Source organism: Rattus norvegicus, chromosome 8 (assembly GCF_036323735.1).
Source record: "Rattus norvegicus strain BN/NHsdMcwi chromosome 8, GRCr8, whole genome shotgun sequence".
NCBI lineage: Eukaryota > Metazoa > Chordata > Mammalia > Rodentia > Muridae > Rattus > Rattus norvegicus.
Window position 1 is genome coordinate 9,933,376 of NC_086026.1, and position 17,141 is coordinate 9,950,516.

Below are 17,141 nucleotides of genomic sequence, written 5' to 3' on the forward strand. Positions count from 1 at the left end.
AGGTCACAACATCTGCTCTAACACCTGTAGTAACTGTGTTCCCCAGGATCCAGGGACACAAGAACTCCAGCCCAGCCAGTGGTATGAGTTCTTTCCAGTCTGAACCTGAACCGCGAACAGACCTGGGGTCCTGGCTCTGCATCCACTCTTACAACAACCAGAAGAAGACCAATTTCCAGGTGCTCTGAAATGCTCAGAATCACAGGATCACAGAGGAAGCTTGATTCCCAGTAGATTGGACACAATCAGAAGCAATGGAGCACTGATGCACTCAAGATAACAGTTGATGCTACAACATTTTTTCCAACATACAACTTAACTGGGACACCCAAAGGAACCAAGGAAACTCAAATGGTGCCAGGCAGAGGCACGGGTTCCTTCTAGCTTACACCTGTGCCCAAAGCAAAACCAGGGTTTTAAACACCCTGAGAAAGCTTGACTCCCAGGAGCTTTGACACAACAGGATATCAGGAGCTTGGTCATACTGATGTTTTACAATACCAGAGGCAGCTAGACTCCCAGAAGCTCTGACATACCTAGGATCTCAGGATCCCAGAATTCCAGAATCATAGGATCACAGAGATAGTTGGACTCTGAGGAGTTCTGACACAACTAGCATCACAAAAGGCACAGGATCTTACTCAGAGACAGCAAGGGCAGGCAGCACTAGAGTTAACAAGATGGCAAGAGGCAATCTCAAGAACATAAGAAACAGAAACTAAGGCTACTAGGCATCATCAGAACCCAGTTTTCCTACTACATCAAGTCCTAGTTATCCCATCACACCAGAAAAGGAAGGCTTGTATTTAAAATTACATCTCATGATGATGATAGAGGACTTTAGGAATGACATAAATAACTCCCTTAAGGAAATAAAAGAGAACAGAGGTAAACAGGTAGAAGCCCTTAAAGAGGAAACATAAAAATCCCTTAAAGAATTAGAGAAAACACAACCAAACAGGTGAAGGAATTGAACAAAACTATCCAGGATCTAAAAATGGAAATAGAAACAATACAGAAATCAAAAAGGGAGACAGCTCTGGAGATAGAAAGCCTAAGAAAGAGATTAAGCAGATCTAAGCATCACCAACAGAATACAAGAGATAGAAGAGAGAATCTCAGGGACAGAAGATACCATAGAAAACATTGACACAACTGTCAAAGAAAATGCAACATGGAAAAAGCTCCTAACCCCAAACATCCAGGAAATACAGAACAGAATGAAAAGACCTAAGGATAATAGGTATAGAAGAGAGTGATTCCCAACTTAAAGGGCCAGTAAATATCTTCAATGAAATTACAGAAGAAAACTTCCCTAACCTAAAGAAACAGATGACCATGTACACGCAAGAAGCCTTTAGAACTTGAAATAGGCTATGAATAGATCAGAAGAGAAACTCCTTCTGTCACATAATAATCAAAACACCAAATACACAAAACAAAAAAGACTATTAAAAGCAGTAAAGGAAAAAGGTCAAGTAATATATAAAGTAGACCTATCAGAATTACACCAGACTTCTCACCAGAGACTATGAAAGCAAGAAGATTCTGGTCAAATGCCATACAGAGCCTAAGAGAACACAAATGCCAGTCCAGGCTCTATACCCTGTAAAACACTTATTTAACATAAATAGAGAAACCAAGATAATCCATGACAAGACCAAATTTACATAATTTCTTCATACAAATCCAGCCCTACAAAGGATAAGGAATGGAAAACTCCAACACAAGGAGGGAAACAACACCCTAGAAAACTCAAGAAATTAATCTTCTCTCAAAAAGCCCAAAAGAAAATAGCCACACAACCATAATTCCAACTCTAACAACAAAATAACATGAAGCAATGGTCAATCTTCCTTAATATCTCCACATCAATGGACTCAATTCCCCAATAAAAAAGATATAGACTAACTTACAGGATACATAAACAGGACCCAGCATTTTGCCGCATACAGGAAACACACATCAGTGACAAAGACAGACACTACCTCAGAGTAAAAGACGGGAAAAAATTTTTCCAAGTAAATTGCCCCAAGAAACAAGCTGGAGTAGTGTATTGGCTGGTTTTATGTGTCAACTTGACACAAGTTGGAGTTATCACAGAGAAAGGAGGTTCCCTTGAAGATCTCAACTAGTGATGAAGTGGGGAGGGTCCCTTGTGGGTAATACCATCCCTGGGCTGGTAGTATTTTGTTCTATAAGAAAGCAAACTGAGCAAACTAAAGGAAGCAATCCAGTAAGTAACATCTCTCCATGGCCTCTTCATCAGCTCCTGCTTCTGCCGTGTGTGAGTTCTAATCCTGAGTTTCTTTGGTGATGAACAGCAATGTGAATGTGTAAGCTAAATAAACCCTTTCCTCCTCACCTTGCTTCTTGGTCATGATGTTTGTGTAGGAATAGAAACTCTAAGACAAGTAACCATTCTAATGTTGAATAAAGTCAACTTTCAACCAAAAGTTATCAAAAAAGATAAGGAAGCACTTCATAATCATTAAAGGAAAACTACAAAGATGCACTTTCAATTCTCAACATCTATGCTCCAAATGTAAGGGCACCCACATTTGTAAAAGAAATTTTACTAAAGCTCAAAAGCACACATTGCACCAAACACAGTAATAGTGGGAGACTTCAACACCCCATTCTCATCAATGGACAGATCATGGAAACAGAAACTAAACAGAGACTATGAAACTGACAGAAATTAGGAACCAAATGGACTTAACAGATATCTATAGAACATTTCATCCTAAAACAAAAGAATGTACCTTTGTCTCAGCACCTCACAGTACCTTCTCCAAAACTGACCATATAATTGATCACAAAACAGGCCTCAACAGATACAAGAAGATTGAAATAATCTCATACATCCTATCAGATCTCCATGGACTAAGGTTGGTCTTCAATAATAACAAATTGACAGAAATCCCACATACACTTGGAAGCTGAACAATGCTCTACTCAATGATACCTTGGTCAAGGAAGAAATAAAGAAAGAAATTAAAGATGTTTTAGAATTAAATAAAAATGAAGGCACAACATATGCAAACTTATGGGACATAATGAAAGCAGTGGTAAGTAGAAAACTCATAGCTCTGAGTGCCTCCAAAACGACACTAGAGAGAATATACACTAGCAACTTGACACTACGCCTGAAAACTCTAGAACAAAAGGAAGCAAATACACCCAAGAGGAATAGTCAGTAGGAAATAATCAAACTCAGGGCTGAAATCAACCAAGTAGAAACAAAAAGAATTATATAAAGAATCAACAAAACCAGTAGCTGGTTCTTTGAGAAAAATCAACAAGATAGATAAAACCTTAGCCAGACTAACCAGAGGGCACAGAGACAGTATCCAAATTAACAAAATCAGAAATAACAACAGAAACCAAGGAAATTTAAAAAATTATCAAATTATACCACAAAAGCCAATATAAAACAAAACTGGAAGATCTGGATGAAATGGATAATTTTTTTGATAGATACCAGGTACCAAAGTTAAATTAGGATCAGATAAACTGTCTAAACAGTCCCATAACCCCTAAAGAAATTAAAGGAGTCATTAAAAGTCTCCCTACCAAAAACACCCCAGACTGGATTAAACCCCAGTTTAGTGCAGAATCCTATCAAACCTTAAAAAGAGACCTAATACCACTACTCTTCAAACTATTCCACAAAATTGGAACAGGATGGATAATATCCAATTTGTTTTATGAAGCCACAATTATACTTTTACCTAAATAATATCATGACCCAACAAAGAAAGAGAACTTCAGACCAATTTCCCTTATGAATATATATGAAAAAATAGTCAATAAAATTCTTCCAAACTGAAGCCAAGACCACATCAAAGTGATCTCCCATCATGATCAAATAGAGTTCATCTTACAGATGCAGGGATGGTTCAATATACATGAATCCATCAATGTAAAACAATATATAAACTAACTAAGAAAAAGATGCTGAGAAAGCATTTGACAAAATTTAGCACCCCTTCATGATAAAAGTCTTGGAATTATCAGGAATTCAAGACCCACATCTAAACATAGTATAAGCAATATACATTAAAACAGTAGCCATCATCAAACTAAATGGAGGGAAACGAAATAACCCCAATAAAATCAGGGACTAGGCAAGACTGTCCACTCTCTCCCTACTTATTGAATATAGTACTTAAAATCCTAGCAGAGAAATCAGACAACAAAAGGGGCCCAAAGGAATACAAATTGAAAAGGAAGAAGTCAAATTATCACCATTTGCAGTTGGTATGATAGTATACTTAAGTGATCCCAAAAATTCCACCAAAGAACTCCTAAATCTGATTAAAAAAAAACTTCAGAAAAGTGGTTGGGTATTAAATTAACTCTAACGAATCCATAGCCTTCTTCTACCCAAAGGACAAACAGGTTAAGAATGAAATTAGGAAAACTATACCCTTCACAATAGTCTCAAATAATATAAAATACCTTGGTCTGACTTTAGCCAGCAAGTGAAAGATCTGTATGACAAGAAATTCAAATATTTGAGGAAGTAAATCAAAAAAGATCTCAGAAGATGGAAACCTCCTTTTTTTTTGGCAAAAATGGCCATTTTGCCAAAATCAATCTACAGATTTAGTACATTCCCATCAAAATTCCAATTCAATTCTTCACAGAGTTGGAACAAGCAATTTGCAAATTCAGTTGGAATAATAAAAAGCCCAGGATAGCAAAAACTATTCTCAACAATAAAAGAACTTCTGGGGGGAAATGACTTCAAGCTGTATTACAGAGCAATAGTGATAAAAATTGTATGGTATTTTTACAGAGACAAGCAGGTAGATCAATGGAATAGAATCGAAGCCCTAGAAGTGAGCTCACCCTGATCTTTGACAAAGGAGCTAAAACTATGCAGTGAAAAAATGACAGTATTTTCAACAAATGGTGCTGATTCAAATAGAGATCAGCATGCAGAAGCATGTAAAATTGATCCATTCTAATCTGCTTGTACAAGCTCAAGTCCAAGTGAATCAAGAACCTTCACATAAAACCAAATACAAAAAGTCATAGAAAATAAAGGGGAGAAGAGTCTCAAACACACGGGCAAATGAGCCAATTTCCTGAACAGAACACCAATAACTTATGCTCTAAGATCAACAATAGACCAGTTGGACCTCATAAAATTTCAAAGCTTCTATAAGGCATAGGACACTGTCAATAGGACAAAACATCATCCAACAGATTAGGAAAAGATCTTTACCAATCCTACATCCCATAGCGGGCTAATAACTACTATACACAAAGAGCTCAAGAAGTTAGACTCCAGAGAATCAAATAAGCCTTTTAAAAATTGGTTATAGAGCTAAACAAAGAAATCTCAATTGAATATTGAATGGTTGAGAAGCACTTAAAGAAATGTTCAACGTCCTTCCTTATCAGGGAAATGAAAATCAAAACAATCCTGAGATTTCACTGCACACCGGTAAGAATGACAAAGATCATAAACTCAGGTGACAACAGATACTGCTGAGGATATGGAGAAAGAGAAACACTTCTCCTCTGTTTTTGGTATTGCAAGGTGATAAAACTACTTTGGAAATCAGTCTAGATGTTCCTCAGAAAATTGAACCTGAGGTCCCAGCTATAGTACTCCTGGGTATAGATATTTATTGGGTATTTTGCCCAAAAAAGGCTTCAACATATAACAAGGAGACATGCTCCATTCTGTTCATAGCAGCTTTATTAAAATAGCTGGAAGCTGGACAGAACCCAGATGTCCCTCAACAGAGGAATAGATAGAGAAAATATGGTACTTTTCCACAATGGAGTACTATTCAGCTATTAAAACAATGACATCATGAAATCTTCGGCGAATGGATGGAACTATAAAATATCATCCTTAGTGAGGTAACCTAATCACAAAACACACACATGATATGTACTCACTGATAAATGGATATTAGCACAAATGCTCAGAATACCTAAGATACAATTCACAGACCACATATAGTTCAAGAAGAAGATTGATCAAGCTGTGGATGCTTCAGGAGTTCTTAAAAGGGGGAACAAAATACTCATGGGAGGAAATACAGAGATAAAGTGTGGAGCAGAGACTGAAGAAAAGTCAATCCAGAGACTACTGCACATGGGGATCCATCCCACATGCAGTCACTAAACCTAGACACTATTGGGGATGCCAAGAGGTACATGTTAACAGGAGCCTGATATATCTGACTCCTGAGAGGCTCTGCCTGACCCCAATAAATACAGAGGAGAATGCTCGCAGTCAATCATTGTACTGAGAATGGGGTTCACAGTGGAAGAGTTAGAGAAAGAACTGAGGTAGCTGAGGTTTGGAATCCCATAGGAACAACAATAATATCAATCAACCAGATACCCGAGAGCTCCCAGGGACTAAACCACAAATCAAAGAGTACACATGGAGCAACCCTTGGCTCCAGGAGCACATGTAGCAGAGGATGGTATTGTTGGGCATTAATGGGAAGAGAGCCCATTAGCCCTGTGAAGGCTTGAAGTTCCAGTGTTGGGGTATGGCATGGCAGGGAGGAAGGAGGGAGTTGGTGAGTTGGTGGGTGGCTTAGCACCTTCCTGGATACACGGAGTATGTGTGTGGTACAGGGTTTCTTGAGGGAAAACCAGGAAGGGGGACAACTTTTGAAATTTAGATATAGAAAATATCCAAGAAAAAAAGTTTTATGTTTTGTTTAGTTACAGCTTACCTTTCGAGGTCCTGTGCTTTTCAGTTCAAACACATCCATTGTGTAATTAACTCTACGTCCATAATGGTCAAATTGAACATTCCCAGTCAGCCCTTGAATTCGAACCTATGAAGGACAAGGAAAACACACATACACTCATTAAGAGCTTCATTTAAGAGACTCTGTCACTGCTAGTCTAAGGACTATTAATAGCTGTGTAATTAAACGTTACAATTAACTCTCTGGAATGTCATTGGATGCTTGAGCTACCGAGATGGAATCTTGACAAGGGATATGAAAGGATATTAAAAGTTATTTTGTTCTATACCTAGATGGTTTTTTTGTATTACAAAATTTTATTTTAAGTAACATAATTCTTTTCCAACATTAAAATATCATTTATAGAATAGAAATTTTAATTGCTTAGAGTCAAGCTTCATTTTTTTTCTGTATATTCTCACAGCAGATTATGTACCTAGGGTTCCTATGACAGATTGTATTCTTTGCGCTAATGTTGAATTAACATATAAAAAGCTAAAAATACATCATTTAAAATATCCATGCATATTGGATTCCAAATTATCTTTTGATTCCCATTAATTTTACTTATGCCTTGAATTCATCACATTTCAGAGGAATTGATAACTTTAAGAAACACCAGTTTTGCAATATATATTGTTTGTATTGGTATAAAAGAATAAAATTATTCATTTAATTTAAAGTTGAAGATGCATTGAAGCAGTCCGTACCTCTGCCAAACATTTCTCCTCCTTCTTTTACAAGTTAGGTTTATATTTCCTGGACTCCTTATGGATAATGAGGGTAATGGCTCTTTCTGGTGTAAGTTGTAAACAGGTATGAGAACCATTATTGAAATAAAGCATTCAAATGTCATTTCAAAACTTTCCCAGAGCAACCTGTTTACTCAAAATTGGCAGCTGCTCTGTCATGCTGCGTCCTTGAGTGATTTTATGGAATACTGGGCTATTGCTAACCAAGTGTGTCTACACTGAGCAACTTCACTGTTTTAGATTTTTATGGATTTGTTGTGTTATCTTGACTACACATCTATATAAGGAATAACCATTTCCATTCTATCTAAAATGTTTTGATACTGCTAAATGCTTGCTATATTAACATGAAAATTATAATAGACATTAATAATCAGATGGATTAGTCTGCTTTTTAACATATCATTCTTATAAAAGATCATGAAATAAAGCAAAATTATGAGTTACCTGCTTCAGTGTCCTCTCCATGTCAATTCCCTGGCCCCAGGGAGCAGCAGGGTTTGCCAGACAGTCCCCAGCATTTCCTCTCCTTGAAATATCAATTTTCTGTCTTCTGAGACTTCGGAAAGTTTCAGCCATCACCAGGACTCCATCATAAGTGAGAGCAGAGGTGTACTAAGCAAGTTAAAATGTTTAGAAAAACAAATATTAAATTCTAGAACAATGAGCAATCTGGGACCTCTGTACTCTTATGACAAAAACTCCATTGTTCTCAAAAGCTAGCATGATACTAATAATTAATTGAAATTGGTTTTGGAAATGTCTTGTTTTTTCTTGCTTGAACACAAAGTCTGCATGCCACAACATATTGCTCTAATTTTAAAGGAGAAAATAAACTCTGAAAATAGAGACCCTAAAGGACAATTTTCTATCATCTGTAAGAATAGCAGCCTTGGGTTGGGACTTTATGTTGCATTTCAGTATAAACAGGGGGAGAATGGAAACTACAGTTTGTATCCATTCAGCATTGCAGTGGCTTAGCTCCAGGAGGGCTGTATTTTCTTTCCTTCCCAAATGCCTAGCAGTGTTCTCAGAGATTTTCTTTGCATTCATTGATGTGAAATATTTATGTTTATTTGTGGCAGAACCTTCCCCTAATGAGTAAAGATTTGTAGGGACCAATCACTGGGAAATGAGTAGGCAGGACTTACGGGTTGGAGAGGAGACTAGAAGAGATTGGAAAAGGTGACTTGTTTTTGTACAGGGAGAGCTTAGAGGGAAAATGTAACTAAGAGGCCCCGGTTTAGGTGGCGAGTCTGCCATGATTCACCACAAGAGAAGTTTAACTTAGAATGGATTACAAAATTAGGATGCTAGTTGCTGTGCTCAGTGATTGTGTTGCCTGTTGGTTCTAAACTAAGTTTGTGTGACTGTTTTCCTTCACAAGGTGACTCAGCTAGGTTCCAGAGGGAAAGGTACAGTGGCAAAGCGTGGATTTGCAAGAAGTGCAAACCAGTTAGTTATGTGAATTTGGATGCTTGGAGCTGGCAGCACAGTGACTACTATGAGAACTTAGCAAGCCGGGTGTAGAGATTTTGGAGCTCCAGGTCAGAGAGTCTGCCCAGATGAGAACAGGTCAGGCCAGCCAGTCTGCCAGCTGGCCATAGTATGATGTTTTTTGTTTGTTTTTTTATTTCACACAATAGACAGTGCACAATGTGAGGCTAAAATCCTCCCAGAGGAATTATGTTTGTTATTGAGAAATGTAATGCTAGTGATACCAACTATTTTATTTAACTCTAACAGGTTTTGTATTTATCGTCTACTGAATGTGCTCAATTTGATGGACTAACCATTGGTCTAACTTTCCATCCCAGTATCAATGTAGATATACAAAGTATAAACCATCTGTGTTTTGATGACCATCCATCTATCTCTTAAAGAAAAGAGTGAGGCCCTGGGCAAGATTATTAACATAAAGCAGGAAGTGAGGGAAGATGAATAGGAAAATATGATTTGGGGTAAATTTTGGTGATGCTTGATTAGAAACTTATCAAACACATGGGTGATAGGACATAGTATTCATCAACTACTAGTCATGACAATAACTGCATTATTTGTTTGAGGAATTCCATATGATTAACACTTTCTACATGTGCATCAGAGCAGATTTGTGGCATGGAAGCAGGGGATTAACTTCTTGGTTTTTTTGTTTGTTTGTTTTGTTTTTGTTTTAATTTTTTTGTTTTGTTTTGGTTTTGCCTGCAAATAAAGAAAATCCATTTGGAATTGTGAATGTAGAAACTAAACAGAGGTAATATGATTTGTGCATTGAAGAGCTAGCATTTCAAGGAAGAGAACACCTAAAAATACATGAATTACAAGAAAGCACTGTTAAGTGGTAGAGAAACTGAACATGAGTCTTATATTAAAAGAATGTATAAAGGTCATGTAAACTAAGAGAGTTGCTAAGTGAGCACCCACCATACAATACAACAGATGTAAGCAAAGGCCCATGCCCCCTAAATTAGGATGGAGTAGCTGAAGGAAAAGAAACAAAGTGCTACACTAATCATTAATGTACCTTCTGTCTTCCTTGAGCCAACATGTCTCTAAGTAGAAAAATCCTCTAAAGTCATCTTCTTCCAAGGCAAGAAAATAGAAAAGAGAAATAAAGACATTTTCCCAAAGACCAAAGGACAAATGACAAAATGTACTGCTGGTGCGCCAGTATTAAGACATAAAAAAAGAAAAAAACGTATTGATCTTTTTTCCCAAGCAGGGAGAACGAAGCTGAGGGAAAATGAAAAAAAAAAAAGACAAATTTCCTGAAGATAAAGGAAAGGGTGTTGCACAGTGGTGTACAGTGCAAAGCAAACAGCCAGCTGGAGAAGCAAAGGTCAGAAGTTTAATAGGGCCCAAGAGCTGACAGAAGCTTGGAGTTTAAACTGGCTTTACCTTGTCAAAAGCTCCAACTCTTTCTCATGTGCTTTATTGTAGTACAGTATAGAAAAACATATATATATAGACACCCAGATATCAGATAACATGTAGAAAACAAATATTATATAAAAATTTAATTGGTAAGCAGCTTTAAAACTACTTAGCTAGGAGTTATTTTCTGTCCTACCCATCATTCAGAATGAAGAGGCACATTCTGCATCTCAACATTTGTAGGCATAAGAGTAAACAGACAGAGGGAGAGGCAAAGATTAAAACAGAGACTTAAGGAACACCCATTTAGAGCCTGCCCCACATGTGGCCCATACATATACAGCCACCCAATTAGACAAGATGGATGAAGCAAAGAAGTGCAGACCGACAGGAGCCGGATGTAGATCGCTCCTGAGAGACACAGCCAGAATACAGCAAATACAGAGGCGAATGCCAGCAGCAAACCACTGAACTGAGAATAGGTCCCCTATTGAAGGAATCAGAGAAAGAACTGGAAGAGCTTGAAGGGGCTCGAGACCCCAAAAGTACAACAATGCCAAGCAACCAGAGCTTCCAGGGACTAAGCCACTACCTAAAGACTATACATGGACTGACCCTGGACTCTGACCCCATAGGTAGCAATGAATATCCTAGTAAGAGCACCAGTGGAAGGGGAAGCCCTGGGTCCTGCTAAGACTGAACCCCCAGTGAACTAGTCTATGGGGGGAGGGCGGCAATGGGGGGAGGGTTGGGAGGGGAACACCCATAAGGAAGGGGAGGGGGGAGGGGGATGTTTGCCCGGAAACCGGGAAAGGGAATAACACTTGAAATGTATATAAGAAATACTCAAGTTAATAAAAAAAAAAAAGAGTAAACAGACAGAATTCGTGTGCAGTAGAGGAAAATGCACTTCGAAAGGAAAGAACTAAAATAAATTCAAGTCATGCTATTCCTAATTTTATAGAATATAAAATATATAAGTTACAGAGCACAAAGCAGAAAAATAAAAATTAATTGTTTACTGTAGTTGTTGTGAAACTGGCTATTCATCACTACCCAACAAGCTGACTGCAGAACCCACTGGCTAAGAAATGTGAGAATGTGAAGATTGATCCTGTGTGGTCCTTACAGGAGTTTCCGGGAGACAAATACTAATTATGGTAAGTCCTGGTTGATAGAGGAAGATCACGGAGAAGGTGGAACTTGAAATAAATTTTGGAATAAAGTTGGAATAAATGGATATTTCAGATAAAGGTGAAAGACTGTGGAGGTAACAGCTACACTTGGTGACTGACACCTATACTTGGTGACATTGACTAAAGAGCGCAGCTATATTTAGCTGGAGCAACAGGAAAGTAACAAGAGTCATGAAATCAAAAGAACATTTGTTTTCATATTTCATTAATATTAGTAATTATTATTTCTTTTACTAAAAGAAAATGATGAGATCAGAGGTTATGTGTTAATTCTTGGGTTACACATTAACCAACTGAAATACAGTTCAGTTAATTATATACAAATCTCACCATTTATGAACTCTGGTTTTGAAGTTCATTACTTATTAACATTTATTTACAATCTCCAAATCAATACTTAACTGATACTTTTGAGGGGAATTATAGGCATATACAGAGTAGTGGAACATTCAATTCAGTCAATATGCAAAGTTCCTTCTCTAGTTAAATAAATAGAGACTACAATTTTTTGTTTCTGTTCTCATGATATAAACAAGTACAGTTTTTTGTTGCTCAGGAGGTGCAATTTTACCCAAATTTGTGCTTTTGACAGGTTATTTTAGAGCTTAAAATGATCTGAAACATAGCATTGATTGCTGCCTAATGGGCATAATGTGAGAAGGCACTGGTGCTTCTGACATATATATATATATTTATTAATTTATATATATTTATATACATATATATATAAAATTTCCTTTGAGGAGTGGCTTTAGGTCAATGCTAAGGAAGAAAAATAACTAAAATGAATAAAACAATGTGTTAATTAATTGACAGAAGATCGCAACTAGAAGTCTTCATAAAGCAATCTTACATTCCTTTTTAAGAACAATGACTTAATATTTGTATCACTTATTCTTTTTTTTTTTTTTTCGGAGCTGGGGACCGAACCCAGGGCCTTGCACTTGCTAGGCAAGTGCTCTACCACTGAGCTAAATCCCCAACCCCTGTATCACTTATTCTTGAGTAAGGTTTTCAGAATATAATCACAGAGGGTAAAAATGTATATTAAATGGGAAGATGTGATAGGAAATGTCTAGCAGCCAGGGACATGTTCCTTCAGGTTTCCATATGTGCCCCGGAGGTGACCCTGAGCCATATCTCTCTGCACCCCAATTCCATTGGAGAGAGTTGGTCTCCAAGGAGTGCTAACACACCTAAGGCCACAGGCTTACAGACTCACAAAAGGGACAGGCTACAGTCAGAGACAAAAAGACCAGATAACACTAGAGATAACAAGATGGTGAGAGGTAAGCACCAGAATATAAGCAACAAAAACCAAGGCCACTTGACATCATCAGAACCCAGTTCTCCCACCACAGCAAGTCCTGGATACCCCAACATACCAGATACATCTCATGATGATGAGAGAAGACTATAAGAAGGACTTAAAATAACTCCATTAAAGAAATACAGGAGAAAACAAGTAAACAGATAGATGCCCATAAAGAAGAAACATAAAAATTCCATAAAGAATTACAGGAAAAACAACCAAACAGGTGAAGGAATTCAACAAAACAATCCAGGATCTAAAAATAGAAATAGAAACAATAAAGAAATCACAAAGAGAGACAATCCTGGAGGTAGATAACCTAGGAAAGGGATCAGGAGTCATAGATACAAGCATCACCAACAGACTACAAGAGAGAGAAAAGATAATCTAAGGTGGAGAAGATACCATAGAAAACATTGACACAACAAAGAAAATTTTTAAAAAAATGCAAAATGCAAAAAAAGTTCCTAATCAAAAACATTCAGGAAATCCAGGACACAAAATGAGAAGACTAAATCTAAGAATAATAGGTATGACCGAGAGCAAAGCTTCCCAATTTAAAGGGCCAGTAAATATCTTCAACATGATTATAGAAGAAAACTTCCCTAACCTAAAGAAAGAGATGCCCATAAATATACAAGAAGCCTACAGAACTTCAAATAAAATAGACCAGAAAAGAAATTCCTTCCATTACATAATAATCAAAACACCAAATGCGCAAAACAAGGAAAGAATACTAAAGTAGTAAAGGAAAAAGGTCAAGTAACATATAATGGCATGTCTATCAGAATCACACCAGACATCTCAACAGAGACTCTAAAAGCTGGATATACTGAATCTAATAAAAGAAAAAGTGAAGAAGAGCCTTGAACACCTGAGCATAGGGGGAAATTTCCTGAACAGAACACCAGTGGCTTATGCTCTAAGATCAAAAATTGACAAATGGGCCCTTGTAAAATTGCAAAGCTTCTGTAAGGCAAATGACACTGTCAATAGGACCAAACAGCAACCAACAGATTGGGAAAGGATCCTTAACAATCCTACATTCCATAGAGGGTTAATATCAAATATATACAAAGAACTCAAATTAGATTCCAGAGAATCAAATAACCCTATTAAAAATGGAATACAGAGCTAAGCAAAGAATTCTCAACTGAGGAATATCCAATGGCTAAGCAGCACCTAAAGAAATGTTCAACATCTTTAGTCACCAGGGAAATGCAAATCAAAACAACCCTGAGATTCCACCTTACAGTAGTCAGAATGGTTAACTAAGACCAAAAACCCAGGTGACATCAGATGCTGGCAAGGGTGTGGAAAAAGAAATTGTGGAAAAATCCCATTGCTGGTGGGATTGCAAGCTGGTACAACTACTCTGGAAATCAATTTGGGGTTTCCTTAGAAAATTGGGCATAGTACTACCTGAGAAACCATCTATACTTCCCCTGGGAATATACCCAAAGATGCTCCAACTTATAGCAAGGAAACATGCTCCACTATGTTCATAGCAGCCTTATTTAATAGCCAGAAACTGGAAAGAACCTAGATGTCCCTCAACAGAGGAATGGATACAGAAAATGTGATGTATTTCCACTATGGAGTACCACTCAGCTATTAAAAACAATGACTTCAAAAATACTCAGCTAATGGATGGATCTAGAAAATAGCATCCTTAGGGTAATTCAAGCATTTGGGCTAATAGCCACTTATCAGTGAGTGCATACCATGTATGTCTTTCTGTGTTTGGGTTAGCTCACTCAGGATGATATTTTCCAGTTTCAGCATTTGCCTACGAATTTCATAAAGTCGTTTTTGATAGCTGAGTAATATTCCATTGTGTAGATGTACCACATTTTCTGTATCCATTCCTCTGTTGAAGGGCATCTGGGTTCTTTCCAGCTTCTGGCTATTATAAATAAGGCTGCAATGAACATAGTGGAGCACGTGTCTTTTTTATATGTTGGGGCATCTTTTGGGTATATGCCCAAGAGAGGTATAGCTGGATCCTCAGGCAGTTCAATGTCCAATTTTCTGAGGATCCTCCAGACTGATTTCCAGAATGGTTGTACCAGTTTGCAATCCCACCAACAATGGAGGAGTGTTCCTAAATGCCTAGAACAAATGAAACTCAAGACAGATGATCAAAATGTGAATGGTTCACTCCTTCTTTAAAAGGGGAACAAGAATACCCTTGGCAGGGAAGAGAGAGGCAAAGATTAAAACAGAGACTGAAGGAACACCCATTCAGAGTCTGCCCCACATGTGGCCCATGCATATACAGCCATCCAATTAGACAAGATGGATGAAGCAAAGAAGTGCAGACCGACAGGAGCCGGATGTAGATCGCTCCTGAGAGACACAGTCAGAATACAGCAAATACAGAGGCGAATGCCAACAGCAAACCACTGAACTGAGAATAGGACCCCCGTTGAAGGAATCAGAGAAAGAACTGGAAGATCTTGAAGGGGCTCGAGACCCCATATGTACAACAATGCTAAGCAACCAGAGCTTCCAGGGACTAAGCCACTACCTAAAGACTATACATGGACTGACCCTGGACTCTGACCTCATAGGTAGCAATGAATATCCTAGTAAGAGCACCAGTGGAAGGGGAAGCCCTGGGTCCTGCTAAGACTGAACCCCCAGTGAACTAGACTGTTGGGGGGAGGGGGACAATGGGGGGAGGGTGGGGAGGGGAACACCGGTAAGAAAGGGGAGGGGGGAGGGGGATGTTTGCCCAGAAACTGGGAAAGGGTATAACACTCGAAATGTATATAAGAAATACTCAAGTTAATAATAATAATAAAAAAGAAATGGAAAAAAAACTTTATACAACAACAACAAAAAACAAAAAAAAAGAAAATAGCATCCTGAGTGATGTAACCCAGTCACACAAGAACACACGTGGTATGCACTCACTGTTAAGTGGATATTGCCAACAAGCTTTTAATACCCATGATACAACTCACAAATCATTTGAAGCCCAACAAGAAGAAAGGCCAAAAGTGTGGATTCCTTAGTCCAACTAAGGAGAAACAAAATAATCTCAGGAGGTAGAGGGTAGGAGGTACTTGGGAGGAAAAAGAGGAGAAAGGGAGAAAGTGGGCAGAATCAGATATGGGAAGAGATGTACAGGGAGTCAGGAAATTGAATAGACATGTATAACAATGAAAGATGGAAAACTGGTGTAGCCAAAAGAAAGTACCAATTGGCAGGAAAGCAAGAGGATCCCAGGACCGAATGGTGGTGACATTAGCTGAAACAGCCAACACAGAGGAGATAGAACTTGTAGAGTTTATTTAGAAGTTGGACACAGCCGCTGGTTGAGGGATGAGGCCACACACCCAACTCCAATATTTTACCCCAGATTGCTCCTGTCAAAAGGAAATACTGGGGTAAAGAGTGGAGCAGAGACTGAAGGAAAGGCCATCAAGAAATTGCCCCACCTTTGATCCATCCCATATGCAGACACCAAACCCGGACATTATTGCTAATGCCAAGAAGTGCTTGCTGACAGGAGCCTGATATAGCTGTCTCCTGAGAGGCTCTGCCAGAGCCTGACCAATACAGATGAGGATGCTCGTAGCCAGCCATTGAACTGAGTACAGGGACCTCAATGGAGAAGTTAGCAGAATGACTGAAGGAGCTGAAGGAGTTTGATATCCCATACGAAGAGCAATAATATCATCCAACCAAAGCCCCCCCCCCCAGAGTTCTCATGGACTAAATCACCAACGAAAGAGTTAACATAAAGGGAGCCATGTCTTCAGCTGTAATGTAACAAGGGATGGTTTCATCTGGCATCAATCAGAGGGGAGGCCCTTGGTCCTGTGAACTGTCAATGCCCCAATGTAGGTGGGTGCTAGGGTGCTTAGACAGGACTGCATGGGTAGGTTGGGGAGCGTTCTCCTAGAAGAAGCATGGGGAAGGGGTTTGGAAAAGGAAATTGGGAAAGGGGATAACATTTGAAATGTAAATAAATAAAAGAAGCAATAAAAATGGTAATATGCATATTAAATATCTAAGTGCCCAGAATCATACTTAGGTCTGTGTAAACTTTTTTTCTTTCTTTAAATTTTATTCTTCTTGGATATTTTTATGTATTTACATTCCAAATGTTGTTGCCCTTCCCCTTTCCGCTGCTTCTATGCAGATGTTACCACTCTCGCCCATCCATTCCTACCTCAATGCCCTGGCCTTCCCCTACATTGAAGAAATGAGACTTTACAGGGCCAAGGGCTCTTCGTCCTATTGATGATAGACAATGCTATCC

At 38.3% G+C, this 17,141-nt stretch overlaps 1 protein-coding gene across 12 annotated transcripts in view; it reads right to left on the reverse strand.

The window, feature by feature from the left end:
- The window catches only part of Gria4 (glutamate ionotropic receptor AMPA type subunit 4), a 474,601-nt gene that overhangs the window by 87,955 nt on the left and 369,505 nt on the right, over positions 1 to 17,141 (reverse strand). For all 12 annotated transcript variants that reach the window (XR_010053935.1, XR_010053936.1, XR_010053937.1 and 9 more), the window contains 2 exons: positions 7,934 to 8,101; positions 6,717 to 6,821 (listed from right to left, as the gene is read on the reverse strand). Coding sequence is in view for 9 of the 12 variants with exons in the window: in XM_063265032.1 (XP_063121102.1) it covers positions 6,717 to 6,821; positions 7,934 to 8,101 (273 nt within the window). In the remaining 3 variants the exon portion in view is untranslated. The remainder of the gene's footprint in view (positions 1 to 6,716; positions 6,822 to 7,933; positions 8,102 to 17,141) is intronic.